This window comes from Chelonoidis abingdonii, chromosome 25 (assembly GCF_003597395.2).
Source record: "Chelonoidis abingdonii isolate Lonesome George chromosome 25, CheloAbing_2.0, whole genome shotgun sequence".
NCBI classification, from domain to species: Eukaryota; Metazoa; Chordata; order Testudines; family Testudinidae; genus Chelonoidis; species Chelonoidis abingdonii.
In genome coordinates this window covers 11,772,605-11,799,130 of record NC_133793.1, presented here as the reverse complement: position 1 = coordinate 11,799,130, position 26,526 = coordinate 11,772,605, and the positions used below count along the sequence as shown (strand labels likewise).

The 26,526-nt window shown below is 55.5% G+C and overlaps 2 protein-coding genes across 3 annotated transcripts in view; both read left to right on the top strand.

Moving 5' to 3' along the window:
* Positions 1-26,526, top strand: part of YTHDF2 (YTH N6-methyladenosine RNA binding protein F2) — a 276,572-nt gene that overhangs the window by 248,535 nt on the left and 1,511 nt on the right. The window lies entirely within an intron of this gene.
* The window catches only part of E2F2 (E2F transcription factor 2), a 28,819-nt gene continuing 5,653 nt past the window's right edge, over positions 3,361-26,526 (top strand). Inside the window, exons 1-6 of one of the 2 annotated variants that reach the window (XM_032802868.2) lie at positions 3,361-3,734; positions 19,048-19,153; positions 19,786-20,005; positions 21,232-21,390; positions 22,333-22,447; positions 25,982-26,129. In XM_032802868.2, coding sequence (XP_032658759.1) covers positions 3,441-3,734; positions 19,048-19,153; positions 19,786-20,005; positions 21,232-21,390; positions 22,333-22,447; positions 25,982-26,129 — 1,042 coding nt within the window. In that variant the 5' untranslated portion in view covers positions 3,361-3,440. Of the gene's footprint in view, positions 3,735-17,789; positions 17,993-19,047; positions 19,154-19,785; positions 20,006-21,231; positions 21,391-22,332; positions 22,448-25,981; positions 26,130-26,526 lie in introns of those variants that run through there. The other variant, XM_032802869.2, reaches the window with a different exon arrangement.

Here is a 26,526-nt window from a genome sequence, read left to right as displayed (position 1 = left end):
CATAAGCTTTCGTGGCAGCCCACTTCATTGGATGCACAGAATGGAACATATACTAAGGAGAGATATATACACATACAGAGACCATGAAAAGGTGGGAGAATACTTAACATGGGGAAATAGATTCAATGTGTGTAATGGCTCAGACATTCCTCACATCTTCTTGTCAAACTGTCTGAAATGGGCCATCTTGATTATCACTACAAAAGTATTTTTTTTCTCCTGCTGATAATAGCTCATCTTAATTAATTAGCCTCTTAGAGTTGGTTGGGCAACTCCCACCTTTTCATGTTCTCTATATGTGTATATAAATCTCCTTACTATATGATCCATTCTATGCATCCGATGAAGTGGGCTGTAGCCCACGAAAGCTTATGCTCAAATAAATTTCTTAGTCTCTAAGGTGCCACAAGTACACCTGTTCTTTTTGCGGATACAGACTAACACGGCTGCTACTCTGAAACCTTAAATAACAAAGACTCCCCGAAGAAACAATCAATCAGACCGAAAACACCGAATGGGAAAGATAGGGACCAAAGCATCACTTAACATGGGACCAGGGACAATTCCTAGCCTGCTCACTTGGGCACCCACAAGTACACGTCTACCTCAATATAACGCTGTCTGTGGGAGCCAAAAAATCATACTGCGTTATAGGTGAAACCGCATTATATCTAACTTGCTTTGATGCACTGGAGTGCGCAGCCCCGCCCCTCCGGAGCACTGCTTTACCGCCTTATATCCGAATTCGTGTTATATTGGGTCACATTATATCAGGGTAGAGGTGTAATTAGGAATCATCTCCTGTGGGGGGGGGGATAGAATATTTTATTCCTATGTTGTTTCCAGTAAAAATTAAAAGATCCCTGTGACGTGTGTCTGCATGGAGAAGTGTATTAGCCAAACAGTGTAGGAGAACTAAGCCAGGGCTTCTCAACCCAGGGGTCAGGAACAGGTGTGAGAAGTTGGGGACCGATCCACTCTACGTATATTGCTAAATGCGAGGGTTGTCTTGGCTATTTCTGTTTATATTGGATCAGCACGCCAATTGTACTAGGAACTGTACAAGCACAGAACAAAGAGGCTAAATGGGAGAGGATTGTGTGCACGTGGGTGTCCTGGTGCAGAAAAGGGAAACCCAGTGCAGGGGGGCTGGAACACTTTGTATAGTGGGGGTGTTGAGAGTCAATTTCAGCATCCCTAGTTCCAGCACTTATGGCCCAGTATGGAAAAGATTGAGACCCATTAATTTAAACTAGCTCACAACCAGGGCCGTCCCTAAGGGGGTGCAGGGCCCGGGGCGGAAGTGACGGATTCGTCTCTTCCAGGACCGACTGCGCTGGCCAGTTGCACTGGCCCACGGGGCCCCCCAAAGTGTGGGGGTCGAAGCGGTCGCCCCGATTTGCCCTACCCAAGGGACTGCTCTGCTCACAACCCCTCCCCACATATACGACTGCAAAGGGTAGGGCAGTGCAGCATAAACTCTTCATCCCAGAATAACAATGAATAGGTGTTTGGGTCAAACCCAGTTGCCTTCCTTATCACATCAGGCCACATTAATCTGCTCTCCAGGGTTTCTGCTTTATGTTCTTGAGACATATGAGCTCACCATGGCATGCAACTGATTATTAGTTCCTATTTTCAGAGGCTTCTCAACACACTCTGCTGATCTAGGCAACTCTTCAGTGGGCTGCCCCCAACTCACTCAGATTTGGCCCGACTGCCCCTTCGTCACAACAAAGGGGTGGCCAGGCCAAATTTGAGGCAGCGGCATTGGGACCTAGTGCAGGGGCTTGCACTGCCACTCAAAATTTGGTCTGGGTGCCCTAGGCAGCTGCCCAGTAATTGGCCAACCTAGGCAGCTAAATAGCTTGCCTATAACTAGAGCGGCCCCTGTCAATTTGCATTGCAATAGTTTCCTGAGACCACAATCAGGATCGGGTGCCATGGTGTTAGGTGCTGTACAAGCAAGATAATCTTTATCCAAAAGAGTCTCTAAAGGCCACATTTGCCCATAGGGGCTGAGACTAAGGGTGCTGCCTCCTCAGCATGACTGTAGTTCCCATCCTAGCCAGGGTTTACAGTTTCGTTCAATGGCTCTCAGCTCCCCCACTATACACATTGTTCCAGCGCTCCCTGCATTTGCCCGCGGGATCCCAGTCCTGTTGGCTACGCTGCCCTGCCATTATGAAACCCAGCTACCCCTTGCTTTCTCTGGCTGACTGCCTCAGGGCTTTGTTTGCAACAAAAGCACATCCCAGCGGAGTGCGTGGGCGCAGCAGCCTTTGCAGAAGAGCCCCCCGCCCCGATAGGCTCCCCCCAACCACAGGTCTGACAGCTGCTCCCAGCCCAGGTCACGTTAACTCGTGGGGGGAGGGAAGGCTGCAGACGGTCCCTATTTCACTGTTTGCATGGACACGCCCCCTCCCGCCACTGCCACGCCCACTCGGCGCGTCGGGAGGGGGCGAGCCCGAGGCAGAGCCAGCCCCCGGGAGAAGGGCGCGAGCCGTGCGCGGCCCCTTTAAGAGCCGCCCGCCCCGCCTCTTTCCTCGCCCGAATGTATCGAATCCGGTGGGCGGGGCCCCGCCCCGCGTTGCAGCGACCAATCAGGACGCGGGCTTTTCCGCGGGAGATCCGAATTTCGCGGCACGTAGTTTGGCGCTTAAAAAAAAAAAAAAAAAAAAAGCCGAGGAGCGAGCGGAGCCGCGGGAGAAAGGGAAAGAGAAAGAACCGGGGCCGCTCCGCAGCCATCGCCCCCGCTCCAATCCGGCCCCATCCCGGCCCCGGCTCGCTGCAGCCCCGCCGGGAGGCAGCCGAGCAGGGGGAGCCGTTCCATGCCAGGCGGTGGCGGGGCCTCGGGCGGATCCAGGGCCCGGGCGGGGGGCGCAGCTCCCCCTGGCTTGATGCTGCTCACCCCCCCCGCGCTGGGGGCCTCGGGAGGAGGAGCAGCCGCCAAAGCAGAGATTTAGGGGGGTGATTTTATTATTCACTTTTTAAAAATGCAGCACGCTTGGGTGGGAGTCGATTCCCACTGTGGGAGCTGAAAGTCACCAGCCCCTGCAGTAACCTGCACGTTACCGAGCTCCTGCAGGCTGAGGCTTGGGTCAGTGAACGGGCATTTGAGCGCTGCAAAGCCCCGGTCCCCTGGAGACAACCAGTATCTTTGAATTGTGTGTTTGTAGCAAAACAGCCAGCTGCAAATTCGGGCCGATCAGCTACAGGATCTTCTACGAAGAAAGGAGGGGGCTGGAGCTTTCTTCCTGAGTGAGGAGAGTGAAAGGAAACAGTCATTTTTTATTCTGGGGCTGCGTTAGCCTTTTCCTCCCCCAATGCATTATAGCAAAAAATCCGGCTTGATTTTTTCCCCCAAGACAGCCTCAGACTGGAAACTGGGGGCCATTCACTGATCCTGCATGCTACGCCCTGTTTTAAATGGCTGAACAATGCTGAGAGTCAAGGGAGTGTCTTCAGCCCCAGAAAGGGGGGGCTGCTCCATTGCCTGCCTTCCCCAGCAGCAGCAGCAGCAAAAGAAAGTCATGCCTGTGATGAGCTCTGCAGACCTGGTGACTTCCAGCCTCAGCAGCCCTCAGATGCACTCCATCCCGGCCAGCTATTTCACGAAGCTGTACCCTCAGAGTGTGGCTACTGCCCCCGCATCCAGGGGCAGCTGTCTCTACGCTACCCCTCATGGACCCGAAATCAAAACCATCCGATCTGCCTCTGCAGGAAGGCTGCCGGTAAAGTGTCTGACCCCTGTGCACCCTTGTGCTTTCCCACCCCCCCTTGTCTGTCTGCCCTTTTCAAACCTGCTGTGTGTTGGGCCTGGTGTCACTTGGATGTAGCAGAGTCTGAACCCAGGCGAAATGTGTGATTCAATAATCTCTTCCTTGCAAGGTGCTCTGATGCCACTGTGTTGGGTGACATTATTAAAAGCAAACACTAGCTAGTGTACTGAGGATTGGGATGTCTTTAATGTGCAAAATGTTAATGGCTTGGTACTAGACCATAAGTCCCAGCACAGCGGCTCATGTGTTTCTCAACTTCCTTTCCACTCCAGTTTACCCCCCACGAAAAGCTGCTCTTCTTCCTCTTTTCTGTTCTTGCAAATAGCTGTTACTGCCCATCAGAAACTCCAGCCCTGAGAGCCGAGGCCATAGAAAATCTCTTGCATTAAGGAAATGAATCCTACACCACCCGGCTTCCTGCAGAGTGCCCTTTGCCAGCTGTTCCCTAGGCTCTGACCCAAAATCAGCCCTGACACAAGTGAGTGTCTTTCCATTGACTTCAGTGGAGGTGAGCTCGCTTCAGGGCAGTGCCCTCGTTCTGCGGCTGGCTGGTGGAGCCCTGTACAGAACTCCTCTGAGTTCAACAGGACTCTGCGGAGACAAGAGCGGAGCCTAGGATTGGAGTGAGGTGAAATCAGTAGTGGGGTGTAACTTTCTTTTTTGTGTGTGTGGGGAGACTGAATTTGAATAGGATTCGATATTTTAATAGCAGGGATGCCCTGAAATATGACGGCTTAGGAAATCTGCATGAGAGGGACTGCAAGGATTTGGACATTAACTGGACAAGGAAGACACGTGGAGAGAGGAATGGCTGAGTTTCCTGGTGCCCTGCTACTGCCATGCTAGGTTCAAAATCAGTCTAAAGGGCAAATCCAACCTTAGTAACTCGTGTTCTTCACCTATAGATCTTAAAGCACTTTGTAAGAGTGTGTGTGTGTGAGAAATATTATTATACCCATTTCACAGAGAGAAACTGAGGCACGGAGCGATGATGCGACTTGTTTGAAGTTGCACAGTCAGCAAAGCTGGGAATGGAACCCAAGTCCTCACTTGACCACATTGCCTCCGCGAGTCACATGGGGATGTACAAACAAGGCCTAGAGACTCGTCTTACTTCTCCATCATGGGGGGATGATGTGGTGGAGGAAAGGGGTTACCGTTTGCTCTTTTGAAGCGTGTGATATTGGCCTCTGTCAGAGTCAGGATATTGGACTTTGGACCTCTGGTCTGATGCGGTATGGCCTGTAGGAATTTAAAGTGCTTGTGCCCCCTGTGATGAGTGGAGCTATATATGACCATCACGGGGCGGCGTGGATTGCACTGTAAACCAGAAGTAGGGAAAGCTCTGGAGGACGCGCTGCCATTGCTCAGGGCCAGATCTGAGGGGCGCTGAGTGTCTTTGGTCCTGGCTGAACTGGGAAGAGTCAAGGGCGTTGAGTGTCTGTGGGATCCTGGCCCTGCTGGTTTATCATTCACTTCCTCCAGGAGCTGTGCTCCCCAGGCTCTGAAAGCAGAGCTCAGACACTGGGTAGGGCAGGCAGTTTTCACCAGCTTTGCCTCCCCTTCTGCAGGCCCCTGCCGAGTGTCTGTTGCAGGCCTTTGCCAGCCGTGCTAATTGGCAGAGAGGGCTGGCGTGTAACTGCTGCTCCTGAAGCAGGCCGGGGAGCGATTCCCTCTCAGTGCCTGTCTGTGTTCTCCCGAAGGCTGGGGAGAACCTCAGGCTGCTGCAGCTTCTCCTGTGGCTGCTGATGCCTCCTGACAGGTGCGGGTTCTGCCACGTTCCTCTCTGAAGGCAGCCTGCGAGCGTGTCTCTTGGTTTCCCTTTCTCCACTGGATCCATAACTTTCCTTCTCTGCTCAGGCAGTGGGTGCTGATCTGGCTCAGGATCCATTCTCTGCACAGCCCCCATGCCTGCAGGCCCCAGCGGGCTCCAGTGCCACCTGTCTCGTTGTCTTCGCTGCCTGTGTTAACGTGAGCTTAACGTGAAATGTCTACCCCGATGCCGCGTGTAGCTTCGAGAGCTGTTGTGTGCAGCGAGAGAGACCCAGGCTGCTAAAACCCTTCCCCGGGCTGAAGGCAGAGCGTAGCCTTCGCAGAGGTAGTTTTACAGCCCTCCCCCCCAAGGGCCTGATCCTGAAACCTATGTGGGTCAACAGGGCTCCATGCAGGTGCAGGGTCTACCCACACCAAACTGCGTGCATGACAGTGGCCTAAAGAACAAATTTTCCTTCCAGAACCCCCCTCCGCGCCCCCCCCCCCGTTCACCTGAGGATTTTAAAGCTTTTTACCAACTCCCAGTGATGAAGACCCACAATAGTCACGTAAGCCCTGGGCTCTTGTCCCTCTTGACAGATGGGCAGGAGCCGGGGTACAGAGAGGGTAAGTGACTTGGCCCTAGATCATGTTGTGAGTCAGTGGCAGAGGTGGGAAGTGACCCCCTACAGGCTGACTGGCTGCTCTGACCACTGGACTACAGTGCCTCCTGTTAGTTAAAGCATGCTTGGAACCCGTCGAAACGTCCCATGACATCCCTGGCTAATCAGCCATAGCTGCCTTGCAGTGAGGTCACAGTGCTATGAAAGAGAGAGATTGGGCCCTGGAATGATCTAAGACAGACTGTTAGTGCTAAAGCCCTAAATCGGCTGTTATGCCCTTTCCCCACCCCCTGCCCTGTAGACAGCCTCCTAAGGAGTCCTTTGTCTGGCACCGTGGAAGGTGCTGGCTTTCTAATGGTTAACACCTCTATTTTAGAGAAGAAACACTAGACAATGAACTGGTGGGTGGACAATCTGCATGGAAATCTAAGCAGAGCAAGAGGGTTTGACGCTCTGCATCCCTTGTGCATTTATTTCCCTCCCCCTTGGTGGGACCCCACTGTTCCCAAAGGTCTCTTGCTTCCCCCCCTCTGCTGTTTTTTCCATGCTTTAAATCCCCCCTTCCTTGGGGTCTCGGCCTTGCAGTGCAGCTATCTGGCCTGGGGAAGGGGGTGTCTCCTGGCTGTAGAAGCAGGAGGAGGAAAAAAGGTCTTCTTGGGCTTTCTCCCTCACATTGACCCGTGAGCATCTCCAAAAGGGGCATTTGCCTCTGGGGCATCAGGCTGCCTGGCCAATCGGTGCAGAATCCCTCCCGCCTGCCTTCTCGTTCCTTGCTGCCATGTCAATTTTGTGGTGACGGAGTCCTCGCTAAAACGTCCCCTTTTGCAAGATCAGGATCTAGTCCCCTCTACCTTGCTCCGATCCCTGGGGGAATCCTGAATGGGTCTCCCATGTGCAAGCTTATCATGTTTCTAGCCAAACCTGAGGGTGCCGTGCAGGGCAGCCAGCACTTGGATTTTGTTTCTTGGCAGCAGGAAGAGGAGGAGGGCTGGTCCAGTGGGTATGATGCTAGCCTGCAAGTTCGGATACTTTTTGGTTCAGTCTCTGACTTGGCCCTGGTTCCCTGTGTCCCTCTGGGCATATCACTCAAGGAATGGGGTGGTTCCCACGCTAACCCTGCCGGAGCCTGTGCGCTACAAACAGGGCCGGCTCCAGGCCACAGCGCGCCAAGCGCGTGCTTGGGGCGGCACGCTGTGGGGGGCGCTCTGCCAGTTGCTGGGAGGGCGGCAGGCGGCTCCGGTGGACCTGCCGCAGACACGCCTGTGGCAGCTCCACCGGAGCCGCAGGACCATCGAACCATCCGCAGAAATGCCTGCGGGAGGTCTACCGGAGCCACGGGACAGGTGAGTGGCAGAGCGCCCCCCATGGCGTGCCGCTGTGCTTGGGGCGGCGAAATTGCTAGAGCCGGCCCTGGCTACAAACCGTGTAGCTGCAGCAGTGTAGGCAGCAAGCTGCCCAAGGTGTGATCCCGTCCAGGATGCTGGGCGCATGCTCTGAGCTGCCAGCCCTTCCGGCTGCTACGCTACGTTTTTAGCACACCAGCTTGATCAGAGCTCGCGCAGGTATTCCTCCTTGAGCTGGGAATCTCACCCCCAGCTCGAAGTGTCGACATTCCTTTAGCCCAGATGTGGGCAAACTACGGCCTGCGGGCCATATCCGGCCTGTAGGTCCGTCCTGCCCGGCCCCTGAGCTCCTGGCCGGGGAGCCCAGGCCTCGGCCCCTACTCCGCGGCCACGCTCTGGCCCACCACTCCCTCTGGGTAGCATGGGGAGTGCAGCTGGCTCTGGCCGGGTGTCGCAGCTGTGAGCCCCTGCTGCTGGTGAGGACCAGGGTGGGCGTGCGGTTGGCTAAGAGAGTGGGGGGTTCTAGGGTAGGTGGTCAGGGGATTGGGAACAGGGAGGGTTGGGAGTGGGAGTCCTGGGGGGCCTGTCAGAGGGCAGGGATGTGGCTAGGGGTCAGGAGGGCAGTCGGGATAGGGAGCAAGGGGGGTTGGATAAGGGGGTGAGATCCTGGGGGGGCAGCTGGGGGTGGGGTCTCCCAGGAGGGGGTGGTCAGGGGATGAGGAGCAGAGGGCAGTTGGATTCGGGGTGGGAGTCCTGGTGGGGCTGTCAGGGAGCGAGGGGTGGATATGGATTGGGGCAGTCAAGGGACAGGGAGCAGGGGGGTTGGATAGGGAGCGGAGGTCCTGGTAGGGGGCAGTCAGGGGATACGGAGAGGGGGGGTTGGATGGGTTGGGAGTTCTGAGGGGGACGGTCAGGGGGCAGGAAGTGGGAGGGGGCAGGGGCCAGGCTGTTTGGGGAGGGCACAGCCTTCTCTATCTGGCCCTCCATACAGTTGCATAACCCTGATGTGGCCCTCGGGCCAAAAAGTTTGCCCACCCGTGCTTTAATCTCTCTCTGCCTCCATCACTCGTGTGTAGCACCTCCCTCCCTTACAGGAGCTCGATGAGAGCACGTGGTGTATGACTCCTTGCAACAATCTGCCTTTGAACTCCAAGATGGAGGCAGGCAAGCGGATTCAGAGATTTTTAGGATGAGTTTGGTTCCTGTTCAGCACAAAGACTCTTGAAGAAGGTCAGGACGTATTCGTGAAACAGATGCATCTGTGCCTCTCTGCATGTTTGTTTCACAACTTTTTTTTTTCCTCCTCATTCTTGTTTCACGTGTCCTTCCAGACCTGTGTGCTATCAGAATGGGATTCTTGTAGGTTTGGAAGCACTGACCTCAAAGGAATTGCAGTGTAGCTTCCCTTTTGCCTATTAATTCTTGTCTTGACTTTTCTCTGTGGCTCCCCGAATCTAGTGGTTTGTCCCAGGCCGCTCTTGAGACGGCTGATTCAGAAGCCTGGGAGTGCAGAGTCCATAGGAGAAGCTGTTTGGATTTGAATTTGAAATGCCTGACCAACTTTGTTCTTTGTACAAAGGGCGATTGGTGGGATGAGCGTGCGGGGTGGTGGGTAGGTGCACAGCCCTATGGATTTCCTCCTATAAGGTTGCTCGTGCTTTCTCCAATTGGCCAAGGGATTGGAACATGACCTGTTAAGTGCCACACCTGTAAATACCTACCAGGCAGGTCGTGTCACCCCCACTTTGCAGTCAGACGTGACTCTCAGCCAGCAAAACAGAGGTTTATTCGATGACAGGAACAGAGTCTAAAACAGAGCTTGTAGGTACAGCGAACCAGACCCCTCGGTCCATTCTGGGGGGCAGTGAGCCAGACCCCTAGGTCTGCACTTCACTCCTAGTCCCCAGGCAGCTCCAGACTAACTACCCCCTCCAGCCCCTCTTCTCTGCTCAGCTCCTTTTCCGGGCCAGAGGTCACCTGATCCCTTTGTCTCCAACACCTTGCAGTTGCAACTTTGCAGAGGAGGGGCCCAGGCCATCAGTTGCTAGGAGACAGAGTGCCAGGCATTAGGTGCACTGGCCCTTTGCTCTGCCAGATACTTAAGAACTGCCTAGGGGACACTGAGGCACCAACACAGTGTTCAGAGCAAACATTAGGAACAGTCCCAGTTCATCACAGGGGATAAGTGCCTATTTGAAGTGCTGGTCTGGGTGCTTCCTGGGGCTTGTAACAGAAGGGGCTACTCAAGGACAATTGGGAAGGCTTGCAAATTAATCACAGGTGGTCTAGGGATCGCTGGGTACTGTTCCCGGCTTTGTGACCTAGAGCAGATCTCTTTGATCTAGTCCTTGGTTTTTCCCATCTTTAAAATGCTTAATTTATTAAATTTCATAACATGCTTTGAGATCCTCTGGGTGTGGGAGATGGGCTGTTGTGTGGGGAGATGGAGAGCCTCTTGTGTGTGCTGCAGTCACGTCTCCAGCTTCACTAGCTTTGCTGAGCTCGGTGCCTCGCAAAGAGCTGCTTCTGTTTGCCAGGTTGCTGGCTAGGTCCAGTGTGTATTGCTTGGCCAGCATGTGATATTATGGCCATGACTCCATACGCTGAATTGGGGGTGGTGGGGGAAGGAGGTGCTCTCTTCATTGGCTTTACTTCCATGGCTGAACCCGTTAGGGTCCCATCGGGGACTCTGGTGGGTTGGTACAGCCCTGCAGGATGGGTGCTAATGGCCCAGTGTGTTTCAGACTTGTATGTCACCTGAGATACAAGGCGATACTACACGCCGCCGACTTGTGGAACTCACTGCTTCAGGAGGAGGCCTTGAAATCAAGTATTGTGGCAGGATTTTTAGGGTGGTCGGCATGTCCAATGGGCAGGAATCCTACAGCTGTGCAGGCCCCAAGAGAAGGGTAATGCAGTCTTGTGTTTCGTGGTGTAAACTGATGACTGGAGGGCTCAGAAAGGTGTACTTTCTCCCCACTCAATATCCAGCAAGACACACACAAGCCAGGAGTGGGTGAGGAGGGAGGGAGTCCTGTCCTGCTCTGTGGGATCTGTCACTGGTGGACTCAGGAGACCAGACCAGAAAAGCAGTGGTCTGATCTCACTTTACAGGTCCTCTTTGCAAAGTCAAGATCAGAGGTCAGGAGAGAGAGCCTTGGTTTTGCCTAAACTGGGCTTATATAAAGGGTAAAGCCAGCACAGGGCTGTATTCCCTCCCTTCCAGCCTCCCTGGGCTTGGGGGCACCTGCTAAAGACCCCTCTGTCTGGGTCTCCTTTAATCTTACGTAGCACTGTCTGCGTCCTGGGGCTGATGCTGATGGGTGCCGGGAAGGCTCTAAACACCAGGATCTCCCCAGCCCAGGACACTGCAGCCTTGTGCTGGGGTTGGGGTTAGGGTTAGGTAGGTCACAGTCTCTCACTGGGGCTTTCGCCGCCTGTTTTTTAAGGGAGGGGTTGGCATCGGTGTTCGCTTGGCCGGCTAATGTGGCTTCAGACTTGGCCTGTGTCCTAATGGGGCTTTTCTGTCATGTTCAGCTAATTTGATGGGGGGCAGGGGCGCGACCCCCCTTCTTGCCTGGCCCCTAGAGCCAGGCTCCATGGTGGGGCACGGAACTGGGCTTCTGACTGTGCAATGGGGTTGGGGGTGTCCTTGGGGGCAGGGGTTTGAATATTCAGCTGGGAACTTTTTCCCCCTTGTTGCATGGAGGGAGGATTTTTAAGCCTTGGCCACTGGGGCTCCATCCCTTGGGCTTGAGCCAAGCTTTGCCCCTTGGCGGGGCGGGGAGCATAAAGCTGGTTTTGTTCTGAGGACTTTAAACACGGCTGGGGGTGAGTGGCATCAGGCTCCCGGGTGCTGCTCCAGGAAAGGCTCTGACTTCTCTTCCAGGATGTCTCCGTGACTCACGGGCAGGGCCAGAGGAGCGGGTGTGATTGCTGGAGAGTCGTGGTGAATGAGCGCGGGGTGTGGGTGTACGTCTCGGGGAATGGGAAATCCCAACCGTGCTGTGCTAGCCCAGATTTGTCAGCTGATCCTCTTTACCTGGGGCTGCCGCAGATGCTAGAATTCTGGGCAAGCTTCTGCTGCCCCTAAACCCCCTTCCCCACCTTGCTGGAGCAGAAAGCCGAAGGCAGGATCCCTGGCAGCTGGAGCCAGGACAGAGCAGCGAGTTCAAGTCACTCTTGCATGCAGCTGACTGCTGTCAGTTGCTGCCCCAGGAGTGGAGTCTGGGAGGAAACTTTTCTGTGGGCCAGAGACACCAGTTGTGGATCTGCTCCCAGCAAGAAGGGAGGTTCATGGTACCTGTCAGGCCTGCGTCCGAGCTGATCAACACCCAGCGCATCAACCGTGCCCCACCCACAATGGGCAAAGCCTGCCTTGTCTAGGCAGAGCCCTGCTGTGCCCAGCCTCTGGGAGCAGAGCCCAGGTGGGCCAAGAAACTGCGTAGCCCAGGCCAAACCAGAGACTGGGCAGCACCTTATGATCTTGTGCCGCAGCCTCCAGGGCTGCCCAGCTAGGGCCTTTCGCCAGCCCTCAGTTATTGTCACCCTGCTTCTACCACAGTCCTTCCTCTTGGGTCACAGCTGGATGCCCCGACATGCCCCGTGGGCCTGGCAGTGCTGCTGCTGTCTGTCCTGCTCTGGCAGTTCTGATGGCCCCTCCCGAGTGGGCTGTTTTCGTCCCTTCTAGCCCTTGCTCCCTGGGCAGGGAGGGTCTGAACTCGCATCTCACCTCTGGCACAGGTGTATTTGGCTTGTCTTTCATTTCATTGCAACTGTCTCTTTTGCCTCCATCATTTGCCCAGGTGCAGCTGCTGCTTTTCCCCTGGAGGAAAGAGCTGAGCAAGGCCACTGGAGGTGGCTTTTCCGGTGAATGCCTCTGCTGACCCCTCCAGGGGGGTGGGATGGAAGGCTGCAGCATGCAGGGGGAACCCTCCCTGGATTTCCAGGAAGCCGAGGGGGCAGGGGAGGGATTGGAAGAGGTGATTCGGTCTTCTCCTTCATGCACAGGCTCGCTGCCAGCTTTCCCTCCCCGGTGTGTGCGTAGAGGGTGTGTGTTCTGGAGCTGCGGGCTGTGGGACTCTGTGATAACCCAGAGGCAGGGTTCCCACGCCCTGCGGTGCGAGGGTGTGGGGTGAGGGCAGGCCTCGGAGCTGCCCAGACAGGCCTGGCGAGCCCAGCCCTGTGCTGCTGAGACCAAGCGCCCCCAGAAATGAAGGGCAAAGGTGCCGGGGCTGCAAAGGGTACAGAAGCTGCCTTTAGAGGGGTTTCCCTGTCTCCTCCCCTCCCCTTGCTTGTGGGCCACGGTGTGGCAGGCGCCCATCCACCTGCATCCCATCCTTGCAGCCTTCTAGCCGCTTCTGCCAGGCTGTGACATTCCCCGCCCTCAGCTGCGTGGGGCTCTGCGGCTTGTAATGATGCCCCCCCGCATGAAGCTGGCAAGGAGCAGCCGGGCTGAGAGGAGTTGAAGGATGCAGGTTTCCTAGGCTGGCTTCTCTTCAGAGCAGTGTGGCCTAGTGCCTAGAGCACTGGACTGGGATTCATGGGACCTGGCTTCTTTCCCCAGCTCTGCCACTGGCCTGCTGGGTAACCTTGGGCAAGTCACGTCATCAACCAGGGCCTCGGTTTCCCCATCTGTGAAATGGGGAGAGTGACGCTGCCTCCTTTGGTAAAGCACTTGGGGATCTAGAGAAGAGCTGGGTATTATAATTGTTAAATGCCCCTCAGCAGAAATACAGGGGTGGGTTGAGAGAGTTTCCCCAGGGATCCTCTCCATCCCCCTTCTCCTCCCAAATTCCTGTGGCCTGGAAGCCAGGCTGCTGAGCAGACGCAGTGTTTGGGGCAGACGGGGGCTGAAGTCCTACAGGGCACAACGGAGTCCTTGGGCTTTTCTCTTTTTGACTCTTCCAGTGTCCACCCTGCTGCTGCTGCTGCCCCCACCCCGGAGCCCCAGCCTAGCTGCTCCCCACCCTCTGGGCCCTGGCTGGGTAGGAGTCTGAGCTCTCCCCTGCGGCTGGGCTAGCCAGCTGCTGTGTGGCTAATCCTGCCCCTGCTGGGGAAGGGGAGACTGTGCCAGCTCCGGGCCAGGCCAGCAGCTGGCAGGAGATTTGCCCTGGGCTTCCCTTTGTCCTTTCCCGCCATCTCCACAATCCCGGGGCCTCTCAAGCATCCCTCAGTTACCACGTGCTTGGCCTGGGAAAGGGAGTGGATGGCTGTCGCCCTCCGACACCAACGCAAGCGTTGGCAGGGAGTGTGCGAAACCCCCCCCCCGCATGCTGAATGGAAGGCATGTAAACCCCAATGTGCCCCGATCGCCTGCCCCCAAATGTGAGACAGCAGGGACTGCAAATCCGCCTCTTCTTTGTCCCCTTCCCTGCCGTTCAGAAAGAAGCAGCGCTCCCCGCATGCTGGCTCTCTGCACGGCAGGGTGGGTGGGGTGCACGCTTGAGCCAGAGACCTGGGGACGTGCTCACTAGCAGAGAAAAGCATCTGCTCCTGTTCTTCCTGGACTGGAGCCGCCTGCCTTTCAAAGCCTTTCAGGAGCTGGGCGATAGCTCCCAGCCCAGCTTGTATCTCCCAGTTCAGTCGTACCCTCGGACCTGGCAGACCCCCAAATGCTCTGTGTGTTGCAGTGTCCACCATGGAGGGCTTCACCCAGTGCTGAAATGCAGCCACTTCTGGGGTGGAATGTGACAGCCATGTAACAGGGCTGGTCAGGCAGCAGAATGTAGGGAGAGGGGCTAAGGAGGAGGAACATCGTTCCTGGAGTGTGGATTTGGGCAGGGCCCCCGGCCAGAGAATCTTTGCTGGTACCCAGTACCTCAGCCAAAGGGTGGGCCCCTTTCCAGCAGCACAGCACCCCCCAAAGGCGTTGGGTAGGTGCAGAAGCGGATTCTGAGCTCCTCCCATCACATCTCATCTGGGAGCCTCTTTGCAGTGTGGCTGAGTGGCTAGGACCCCAAACTGGGATATGAGAGTCCTTGGGTCTATTTCCAGCTTTGCCACTGGTTTGCGGGGTGACCTTGGGCAAGTCACTTTTTCCTGCTCTGTGCCTCAGTTTCCCCATCTGTAAAATGGTGCTAGTGATGCTGATCTCCTTTGTAAAGTGCTTTGAGATCTATTGATGAGCCGTGCAAGATACGAGCTGGGGGTTACCATCTGGGTGTACCCTGTGCTTTTCCCAGGCTGGTCCCAGAACCAACTTTGCTCTCCCTTTCTGGGGGTAGGGGCGAGGCAGGGTCCCAGCCGGTATCCTTAGCGCAGGGGAAGTGTGTCGAGACAGGGAGGTAGGGAATTTACCTACCTTGAGAGTTCCTGACATGGGCCCCTCCCCATATAATTTGGAAACCTGCTGTGGAGCCGCATCCTGAGCTCCCGAGCCTCTTCTGCAGCCGAACGCCCAGAGGAGGGCGCTGTGGGGTGGCCTGGGGGAGGGCGTGGCCCGTGGCCTATCACAGGGGACTGTGATGCTATCAGTGCACTGGTAGCTCTGCAGCGGTGACGGACTTTAAGGAGGCATCTTGGGGTGCGGGAGACGCGAGGGGGGGGGCCCCAGTGAAAATTGAGCCCCAGGCTGGCTCCCCAAATCCTCCTCGCTGACCTCTGGTGCATCAGCACAGGAGGCTGCTGAGAGCCGCTCCCTGCCTGGCCACGCCGGCCATGCACTGTCACAGCCACCTGTTGCTGGCCCTTTCTAACTAATTTGTTGCCAACAGACGCCTGTGGGCAGAGGGGAGGGGGAGAAACCAAGAAGATCCCCCCCCTCCCCCCAGCCCCCACTGATGTCTCTGGTTTCCAGGCCTAAATGGGGGGCAGCCTGGCGCAGCAGATGTGCTTGTGGTGTTATTACTCTGGCAGGTGTTTCCCATGTTCTTGGGTTTAACCATTCGGCTGCCAGGGGCTTCTGTGGGTAGCGCTTGCCCGGGGGTCGGGGCTCGGCTGCGGAAGCATCGCCCGCAGGAACGAAGGAGCGTCCCAGACCACCCTGCCTTCCACGCCAAGGGCTGGACCCATGTCTTTGACCTGCCTTCTCTGATATAATGGCTGAGCCGCATGGACGTAGAACAGCTTTCCCCCCACCTCCTGCCCCAAAAAGACAGCCTGGCAAGAACACTCCACGTGCAGCCCTCCCCAGGGAGAGGGTGAACCACCCGTCACTGATGTTATGTTGCTTAATGCATGACTAGAAGGCGCTCAGCTACTAGAGGCATGAAGGGACCGAGGTAGAGCCGACTAGCGTGAGTGCAGCTGGTGCAGAAAAGAGGGGATGGGCATTCACAGGGTGAGGATTGCTGCCAGCGTGCTCTGATTCTGGGCGATCCCTCTTCCCATGGCTTTCTGATCGGCTGCTCCAACACTCCCGTGCTATGGTTCTGTTAACCGCTCAACTGCTGTTTTTGGGGATTGGGACCTTCCCCAGTGTGGGCTCGATCCAGCAGACTTCATGTGCTGTTCCTGCCTCTACTCATCTCTGTTTCCTCACCTTGTCTGGCGCCAGCCTTCTTCATGAGCCCGTCACACTGTCTTGCCCCCCAGGTTCAAGAGCCTTCTCTGCAGCTCCTGCCCTCTGGAGCAGCCTCCTGCCTTCACCTCTCAGATCTTGTCTCGACAAATCTCTCTCTGGTGCGGCTTCACTTCCCTCTCCCTCAGCATCTATCTGAGCTGGGCTGAACCTTCAGCGTTTCCGGCAGGGCTTGGCTACCAATTCCCTGATCAGAACTTGCCACTGGATATTTTCGTTACTGATCCAAAACTTGAACGGAGCCTTGTATCCTGGCTCAGATAAGCCGGGGACATTTCTCTGATGGCTGATATCAGCATGGTCTGACCCACACCCAGCTTCAACACCTACCCCGGAGCCTAAGACTAGTCACGATCCAGACCCAAAGAGCCCTCGCTTGGTTGGTCTCTAGTTGTTTCTCTCTGTAGAGTTTTGGGGGAGGGGAAAAGATGCACTGTGTATGGAAGATGCTGCTCTGGGAGCAAATAGTTCCTAGAGGATAAAGAAGCCAGCAGAGCTTTGCTCAAAGCTGGGATTTCACCTATTGCAGGTGTGTGTGATCACTGAGAGGGGAGAGAGAAGTGTGTTTTGGGGGGTGATGAGGTAGGGTGTTATAGAATCTCAGGGTTAGAAGGGACCTCAGGCGGTATCTAGTCCAACCTGCTGCTCAAAGCAGGACCAATCTCCAATTATTTTTTTTTTTGCCCCAGATCCTTAAATGGCCCCCTCAAGGATTGACCTCACAACCCCGGGTTTAGCAGGCCAATGCACAAACCACTGAGCTATCCCGTGTTGTCTGTTTCTTGCTTCTTACACTCCTCTGCGGCCGTTCCTGGTGGGAGGGTCGCTGGTGTGTGGTTCCAGATATGACTGAGCAGCGTTGGTGTGATCTCACGCAAGGCGTTTCACAGTGTGGGGCTGGAAGGCCCAAGAGACACAGTGGGGCTCTCCTGGTTGAGTTTCCCCTGGCTAACACGGGGGCTCACGGACGGTGAGGCTGTCTTTGAGGACCAGGCCTGGCAATGAATGGGGAGCTGGTTGAGTTGCTGGAGGGCTAATGTGACATGCTCCTGTCAACCTCTAGCTTCAGTGCGCTGGGTATGTTGTAGCATCCTCGCAGGGACACACCGCCAGGGGATGAAGGTGTGGATGGCGGATCACAGCATCTGGTCCCTTCGCCAGCTGGCAGCACGGGAGCCCTGCCCAAGAACACTCCCTGCCGCCTTGATTGCATGGTGTCCATATCCTGGCAAGTGCTAGCCTGGCCCTGGCCTTCCCTGGGAGAAACTGTGCCAGCTGCTGTCTGGCCTTCAGCGTGAGGGAGCTCTCCCCATCTTCCTCCTTTCTGGCTTGGTGCGGTGCCCGACAATACAGCTCCAAGGGTCTGCAACCCGGCCTGGAGGAGCTGGTGCCAAAAGGGAAGCACTTGTGGGAAATGGCAGGCAGCTCCCAAGCCAGCCTGCAGTGCCGCTCAGGAAGTGGGCAGGAAGCGATCTGGCAGCTGCTGGGAGCCGGCCGCCTGGCCTTGCCACGTGCTGCTTCCCCTTCCCAACCCGCCGGGGGTCGCTCGCCCCTTTTGTTGTGCAATTGAAAGGGTTCAGGACGAGCCCCAAGCTCCTCGTGGGACAGGGCGATGCCCCCTGCCGAGCCCCTCTGCCCCCACCCGGGGCTGAGCTGCTGCCTGTTCCCAGAATCCGCTGTTGTAACCGGACACGTCTCACGCAAGTGCTTTCCTGTGGCTGGGCTCTCTGATAGCACGCTCGGCGCCCGGGAAAGGCCTCTGGGCATGGAGCAGCGGGCGGGCTCAGATCAGTGCACGCGGCCCCTCAGCCCTGCCCTGAGAGCTAGAGACCAGGCCTGTCTGTTCTCTGCATCCGCCAGCAGCGGGGCCCCGTCCTGATGGAGGCTCGGTGACATGGACGCCTGGGCTTCAGTGTGTGGGACTGTGACCCAGCAGCGAATGCCCCATAGGCAGCGGAGCAGCCATCCATGGTAACTCCCAGAGGGCTGCGTGTGCTGGGTTTGTGCCAGGGCCCCAAAGCGCCAGGCTTTGCCCAGCTCGGAGCCTGGTGATGAGCTCCTGGTTCATGGGGGGCAGTGGGGGTGGTGGCTCAGCACAGCTCCCCCTGCTGGCGCCATCACCGCAGGGCTGGAGGCTGCTGACTGCGTGTGTTGGGTTAAGCGGGAGATCCGGCGGGGTTCTGGGCTGGCACTGCCAGAAAGCATTAAAATACAATGTGGACTCCTGTTCCTGGGACTATCCCAACCTGGAGCTGGATCCTGTTGTGTTGAATGGGTCTGTTCTAATCAGCCCCCCATCCGGGGGTGGGAGTGAAGGAAGGCTAGGCCGTCTCCTTCCAAGTACATGTGCCCCTCCAGGCTTCTGCACTGGCAACTGGCTTAATGTCCCTCCCAATCTGGCCTCAGAGGCAGCTCCTGCTCCCCGTATCCTGGCTGCCGGTGCCAAGGACCTGGCAGGATCAGGCCCCTGTTGTTCAAATTGCCCTCTGCAGAGAGGCTGGGCCATGATGGAGTTCCTGGTGGGAGGGGGAAGGGGGCTGTAGGGATCTGACCCGGTGGGGTAACTGCTCCTTGGGGATTTGAGCCTCGCCCTCCCCCGCCACCCCCGGTGCTGCTGCACTGATGCAATCCCCTGATGTAGCCAGGACAGCCCTGCTCCAAGCTGTGATTTGCACAGGTGCAGCTTCCACCTGTGTGGAGCCAGGCTCCATACGCTAGAGGCCGACACAAGCACTGGGCACCCAGGGCTGCGGCAAACCCCTGCTGTCGACTGGGTCCGAGTTCTGGTTCCGGTTTTATTTATTTGCCTTACTGTAGCGCCAGCCAAGCTCAGGGCCTCGTTGTACAAAGGCTCCCTGCCCCAGAGAGCTCACAGCCCTAGGTTCCAAGGCCAGAAGGGGATCAAAGGCGGGTAGATGAGATGACGCTGGGCCTTGGTCGTGGGTGCTGTGTGGGCCTCCAGAGGGCAAAGTGGGGTCGTGGGTGCTCCTGTTGAGCTAACTGGGATTCTCTCTCCTGCCCATCAGGCCAAAAGGAAGCTGGATCTGGAAGGGACCGGCCAGCCAGGCATCCCAGAGTTCCGGACGCCCAAGGGGAAGGGCAGGACAATCACTCGAATCCCCAGCCCCAGGAGTAAGTGGTGCTGAGCTGGCGGGATGTGAGGGAGGGGAGATGTACGCCTGGGTTGGGGGCTCCCGTGCAAAGGACCTGCATTGCCCCGCGGCTCTTCTGTCCGGAGCAGCAGGGTCCTGGAGACGTTTGTCCCCATGAAAGCGCCATGTAGTGACGCTGGGATATTCCACACAGGGATGGGGCTGCCATGTGGCCTTCAGGCAGCCGAGTGTGTGTTGTAGTTAGGACCAGTCTGTGCCATCCTCCTGTGGGGAAGGACAGGCGTGGAGCGAACAGGCATCCATGAGCATCTGCTTCCAGTATGCCCCCGCCCGGCTTAGTGCTGCCATAGGTATAGGAGCACCTGTAACTGACCCTGCTTGGACTCGCTGTGGGTTTGAACCCAGGCCCGTCAGCACTGAAAGCACGAGCCTCCGCTGCTTGAGCTAAAGGGGAGGGACCCAGCCCCCCTCTGCGCTAGGCTGTTGAAACCCATTGCTGGCTGCACTCACCCGTGGGGGGACCCTGCATGCCGCTAGCCAGCAGCTGTTGAATCAGCCTGGCCCGTTCTCTGGGCGGCATTGTGACTTTTCTCAGCTCCTCTCCCCTGCTCAGCCCACCTGACCCGTCTCCTCTCTCCCCACCCACGACAGCCCCCAAGTCCCCCGGGGAGAAGACGCGGTACGACACCTCCCTGGGGCTGCTGACCAAGAAGTTCATCCACCTGCTGAGCGAGTCGGAGGACGGGGTGCTGGACCTGAACCGGGCGGCCGAGGTGCTGGAGGTGCAGAAGCGCCGGATCTACGACATCACTAACGTGCTGGAGGGGATTCAACTCATCCGGAAGAAATCCAAGAACAACATCCAGTGGATGTAAGGGGCTTTGTGTGGAGGAGACAGAGGGGGCAGAGATCTGGGCTCCGGGGCTGGGACCGGCTATGCTGGGACCATCAGCTCTGAAGCGCTTTGTTTGTTTAAGTGCAGAGTCTTGTCTGGGGGTGGAGTGACCTTCCCTGTGTCCATTCTGGGGGCTTGGAGGGATCTGGGTCTTTGTCCCCAAGCCAGCACAGGAAGGAGCCTGAGTTAAGATCCAGGGTCAAACATGGTCCCAACTCAGCTGGTTTCTAACACGGTTTGGCCCGTGAGTCTGGATGGGAAGGGCCTCCACGAGAACCGAGTTTAAACCCAGCACCATAGGCAAGACCAGAACGTAGCTCTTCCAATGATGTGACCCGACCCCACTGGAGCTGTCTGGCTGAACGGTCCTGAAATAGCTTGTCAGTCCTGCTCCCACCCCAGCTTGGAACAGACAGTAGAACAGAACAGAGTTTGGACTCTTATCACACATTAAGCACAAGGGTCTTGTTCTTGCCTCACTTGCCCCCTCCCCATACTACCCCAAAGGAGGATACAGTGATACTTTTACATGATCCATAAGGTAACCTGTGGAACCCCCCACTACAAGATCACACTCAGCAGGATTCAAAAGCAGGATCCAAGGCCACTGGCTGTTAAAAACCTGATGCTTCAGGGCACAAGCCTGGGGTTAGGGGACGCTTCCCCTGTGGCAGGCCACTCTGTAGTTGTCCACCGCAGGATTCTTGCCCGTGCGCTGCTGCGTCAGCTGCTGGCTGTTGTCAGAGACGTGTGGTGAGCTGGCAGGAGTACGGGATCTCATCCAATGGAGATTCCTATGTTCCCAGCCTTGCTGGCAGCGAGTGGGGTACATGTGCCAGGTTATTTTACGATGGAATGAACACAGTTGGAAGCAGCTGTCACCAAATCCATTTTGCAGAGATCGGCTCAAGCGCCCCTCAGCGTGGCTCTGTCTTTGAACGGTTCTAAAATCCTGGCTTGGGGGGCTCTGCTTTCAGGCCGATCTCTAGCCTTGCTTGTTTCCTTTCACAGAGCCGTTCAGCTGCATGTATTTACGGTGCTGCTTCGCAGAGCGCTCACAGCTGCACGTCTTTTGAAAGCAACATGCTCCCTCATAGGAGACCTTGTGCTGTCCCTGCTGAGGGGGGTGATGCTCTCGCCTTCCCCCCGCAGTGCGCTGCTTTCCACTGATCCTCAGTGGCCGGCTCTGCTTGTCTTCCCAGGGGCACAGGAATTTTTGAGGATACCTCCGTGACAGTGAAGCAGCAGTCCCTGCGCCAAGAGCTGGTGGAGCTGGCCAAGACCGAGAGAACGTTGGACGAGCGCATCCAGGACTGCACCCTCCAGCTGAAGCACCTGACAGAGGATGAGACTAACCAGAGATATCCTTCACGGGGAGGCAAAGGGTTATGGAGAAAGGGGATTGCAGGGTGTCTCTGCATCATGAGCCAACCCAGTCTGAAAATGACCTTCAGAGGGATATTGGGTCTGAGGGAGGATCTAGGGTAAGGGCTGAGCAGCCCGGAGGGAGGAGCTGAGGAGCAGCCCAACCTGGGGAAAAGACTTGGGCTGAACTCCTGCATCATTGTTGATAAAGCTGTGCCCTCCTCCCAGCCCCCCCTACACCTCGCCCTGGATAGGGGCTGAGTTTTGACAGGCCAGCATGTGAGCTCTGTTTCAGAGCAGTCTGGGGAAAGCGCCTGCTCCCGGTGGGCCTTGCTTTCCTGTCTGAGCACAGTTTGGCTTGAATTCTGTCTCCTCTCCTCTGCCAGTGAGCCCCACGGCTTGGGTTCTGCAGCCAAGAAAGCTTTACCTCCAGCAGCTGTCTTATCCAGGGCCTTTCCCAGCTGTGCTGCCCCTGGGGGGTCAGAGCAGACATGGAGATGGCCACATGCCAGTCCTCACAGGCCCAGGACTCTGGGGTTGGCTCAGTGACAAACAGGGGGCCAGTGGCATTCTTGGAGCCATGGGATTATGGCCTGGCACCAGCCTGTGCACTCGGGCAGGGGTGTTCAGCTCCATATGCCACAATGCCTTGCTGCCTGCCCTCGGGGGTGGGGGGAGTGGAAGTAGTGAGCGTGGTGGTCCAGGCCTCATCGTGGGGAGAGGCATGTAGTCCTGTGTCCCTCTCAGGATGGAAGAAGAGGTTTCTAATCTGTGCTTGGCAGGGAGGATGCCTTCGTGGGCTGGGGTGGGAACCCGCCTGGTTTTGGAGGGAACTGGGGAGAGTCCGGCACGTGAGGCCTGCAGAGATCCGACTCTGTTGTCATTTGTGGGCTGAGAAGATTGTCTGTGGTCGATATTTCCTTAATTCCACCCCCTACGTTAGCATATGTCACCTACCAGGACATCCGTGCCATCAGCAACTTCCAGGAGCAGACGGTGATAGCGGTCAAGGCCCCCCCAGAAACCAAGCTGGAAGTACCGGACCTCAATGAGGTGAGTGCGCCGGAGAAGGGCTCTGCGTGCAGGGAAAACCCACCCTCCTGCTCAGCAGCAGAGACCCCAGCTGAGCTCTGTACCCCATTGTGTGAGACTAGAGGAGCCTAGATAGAAAGGGCAACTATCCCTATTTTATGTATGTGGAAACTGAGGCCCAGCGAGATACAGCAACTTCCCTGAGATCACACAGGAAATCAGTGTCTGGGAGTTGACCCTAGATCTCCTGAGTCCTACCCCGGTGCATTAGCCCCAGGACCACTGAATTCTAAGAATGTCCGATGGGGCTGGGGGCCAGCCTTGACTCAGCTGCCCCTTAGCATAGGTGTCCAGAGGGGCTAGAAGTGGCTGCTTGTCAGGGAGAACATAAGAATGGCCAGACTGGGTCAGACCAAAGGTCCACCTAGCCCAGTATCCTGTCTTCCAACAGTGGCCAATGCCAGGTTCCCCAGAGGGAATGAACAAATAGTCATCAAGTGATCCATCCCCTGTTGCCCACTCCCAGCTTCTGGCTAGGGACACCATCCCTGCCCATCCTGGCTAATAGCCATTGATGGACCTATCCTCCATGGACTTATCTAGTTCTTTTTTGAACCCTGTTATAGTCTTGGCCTTCACAACATCCTCTGGCATAGAGTTCCTCAGGTTGATTGTGCGCTGTGTGAAGAAATATGTCCTTTTGTTTGTTTGTAACCTGCTGCCTGATAACTTCATTGGGTGACCCCTCATTCTTGTGTTATGAGTAGGAGTAAATGACACTTCCTTATTTACTTTCTCCACATCAGTCGTGATTTTATAGACCTCTATCATATCCCCCCTTAGTCGTCTCTTTTCCAAGCTGAAAAGTCCCAGGTCTTATTAATCTCTCCTCATTCGGAAGCCGTTCCATCCCCCGAATAATTTTTGTTGGCCTTTTCTGAACCTTTTCCAAGTCCAATAGATCTTTTTTGAGATGGGGCGTCCACATCTGCACGCAGTATTCAAGTTGTGGCCGCACCATGGATTTATATAGACGTAATATGATATTTTCTGTCTTATTATCTAATGATTCCCAACATTTTCTTGGCTTTTTTGATGCCGCTGCGCATTGAGTGGATGTTTTCAGAGAACTATCCACAATGACTCCAAGATCTCTCTCTTGAGTGGTAGCAGCTAATTTAGACCCTATTATTTTATATGTATATAGTTAGGAATATGTTTTCCAGTGTGCATTACTTTGCATTTATCAACAGTGAATTTCGTTTGCCATTTTGTTGCTCAGTCACCCAGTTCTGAGAGATCCTTTTGTAACTCTTCGCTGTCTGCCGGGGACTTAATTATCTTGAGTAGTTTTGTATCATCTGCAAATTTTGCCACCTCACTGTTTACCCCTTTTTCCAAATCATTAATGAATCCTGTATGTGGAATAGGACTAGTTACAGAACAGACCCCTGGGGGGCACAACTGTTTACCTCTCTCCATTCCGAAAACAGACCATTTATTCCTACCCTTTGGTTCCTATCTTTTAACCAGTTACCGATCCATGAGAGAACCTTCCCTGTTATCATAGAACAGGGGTCCCCAACGCGGTGCCCGCTGGGGCATCCATGTGCACCCGCCTACTGGCTGCTGGAATGCCGCTGAGAAGTGGCAACGCCAACAAGCGCTACTGCCGAAATCCTGCTGAATTTTGGCAGCGACGCCTCTTGACTCTGCTGCTTCACAGTGGCATTTCGGCGGCTGCTTGTCTGGCAGCCACGGTCCTCGGCGGCTAGCTGTCCAGCGCCCGCCCTACGGAAAAGGTTGGGGACCACTGTCGTAGAATATCAGGGTTGGAAGAGACCTCAGGAGGTCATCTAGGCCAACCCCCTGCTCAAAGGGGGACCAATCCCCAGACAGATTTTTGCCCCAGATCCCTAAATGGCCCCCCTCAAGGATTGAACTCTCAACCCTGGGTTTAGCAGGCCAGTACTCAAACCCCTGAGCTATCCCATGACAGCTTACCTTGTTTAAGAGCCTTTGGTGAGGGACCTTATCAAAGGCTTTCTGAAAATGTAAGTACACTGTATCCACTGGATCCCCCTTGTTCACATACTTGTTGACTCCCTCAAAGAATTTTAGTAGATTGGTGAGGTTGATTTTCCCCTTACAAAAACCATGTTGACTCTTCCCCCAACAAATTACGTTTATCTATGTGTCTGACAATTTTATTCTGTACTATAGTTTCAACCAGTTTACCTGGTACTGAAGTCAGGTTTACTGGCCTGTAATTGCCAGGATCACCTCTAGAGCCCTTTTTAAAAATTGGCATCACATTAGCTATTCTCCAGTCATCTGGTACAGAAGCTGATTTAAATGATAGGTCACAGACTGCAGTTAGTAGTTCTGCAATTTCACATTTGAGTTCCTTGGGTGAATCCCATCTGTTCCTGATTATTACTGTTTAGTTTATCAGTTTATTCCAAAACCTCCTCTAATGACACCTCAATCTGGGACAGCTCCTCAGATTTGTCACCTAATGAGAACGGCTCGGGTTTGGGTATCTCCCTCACATCCTCAGCCGTGAAGACCAATGCAAAGAATTCATTTAGTTTCTCCGCAATGGCCTTATCGTCCTTGAGTGCTCCTCTAGCATCTCGATTGTCCAGTGGCCCCACTGGTTGTTTAGCAGGCTTCCTGCTTCTGACGTATTAAAAAAATTTGCTATTACTTTTTGAGTCTTTGGCTAACTGTTCTTTAAATTATTTTTTGGCCTTCCTAATTGTATTTTTACACTTCATTTGCCAGAGTTTATGCTCCTTTCTATTTTCCTCACTAGGATTTATCTTCCATGTTTTAAAGGATGCTTTTTTGCCTCTCACTGCTTCTTTTACTTTGTTGTTTAGCCACGGTGGCTCTTTTGTGGTTTTCTTACTATGTTTTTTTAATTTGGGATATACATTTAAGTAGTGCCTCTATTATGGTGTCTTTTAAAAGTTTCCACGCAACTTGCAGGGATTTCACTTTTGGCGCTGTACCTTTTAATTTATGTTTAACTAACCTCCTCATTTTTCTGTAGTCCCCCTTTCTGAAATTAAATGCTACAGTGTTGGGCTGCTGTGGTGTTTTCCCCGCCACAGGGATGTTAAATTTAATTATATTATGGTCACTATTACCAAGCGGTCCAGCTGTATTCATCTCCTGGATTTGATCTTAGGCTCCATTTAGGACTAAATCAAGAATTGCCTCTCCTGTGGTGGGTTCCAGGACTAGCCGCTCCAAGAAGCAGTCATTTAAGGTGTCAAGAAACTTTATCTCTGCATCCCGTCTTGAGGTGACTTTAGGGCTCACGGGACGGGGCTGGGAGCTCTGTTTCCCATGCACTTGTCTTTGCTTCTCCTCCACCCGCCCTTGAGGGCAAGGCCCTGCTGAGTCATCCCTGCTGCAGGGGGGCTGGGACGCCCCTTCTGCTGGCCAAGCTGCTGGCTCTGTGCAGGGAGGAGTGGGAAAGGGGACCTCCTGTGTGATGGATCCTGCTGGGCTAGTCTCCCGCTGACCCCTCCCCTCTCCGGGCAGGAGAACGTGCAGCTCCATCTGAAGAGCACCAATGGCCCCATCGAGGTGTACTTGTGCCCCGAGGAGATCCTGGAGGACAGCCCTGCCAAGGAGAGCAGCTTCTCCACCCCTTCCCTCCAGGACAGCAGCGACCCGTCCCCAGGGAAAGGTAATGCCTGGCTGGGGCTGCAGGGATCTCTGGCCAGGCCTGGCCTCTCCTCCTCCCAGGCTGATGCTGTCGGGTTTAACTTTCTCTTTCGTAGCAGCCACTGAGCTCTCGCCCGGGTGGCTGCCGTACCCACCACTGCCTCGGGCTCTGCACCAAGGTCCAACCCTCCAAGTCGCCAGGTCTGCTAATTGCCAAGCGGCCTTTGGCAAGGCCCTGCTTCCTGTATGGCTTCCTGAAACCCTGGCCCGCCCTTTGCCAGTTGCCCAGACTGGGAGTGGGGGGCATTAGCAAAGCAGGGTGGGGTATGGCTGGGGACTTGGGGCTGGAATTGCAGGGGGGCTGCGGGTTGGGGTGGAGGGGCATTGACAGAGCTGTGGATCGGGTGAGGATCCCAGGA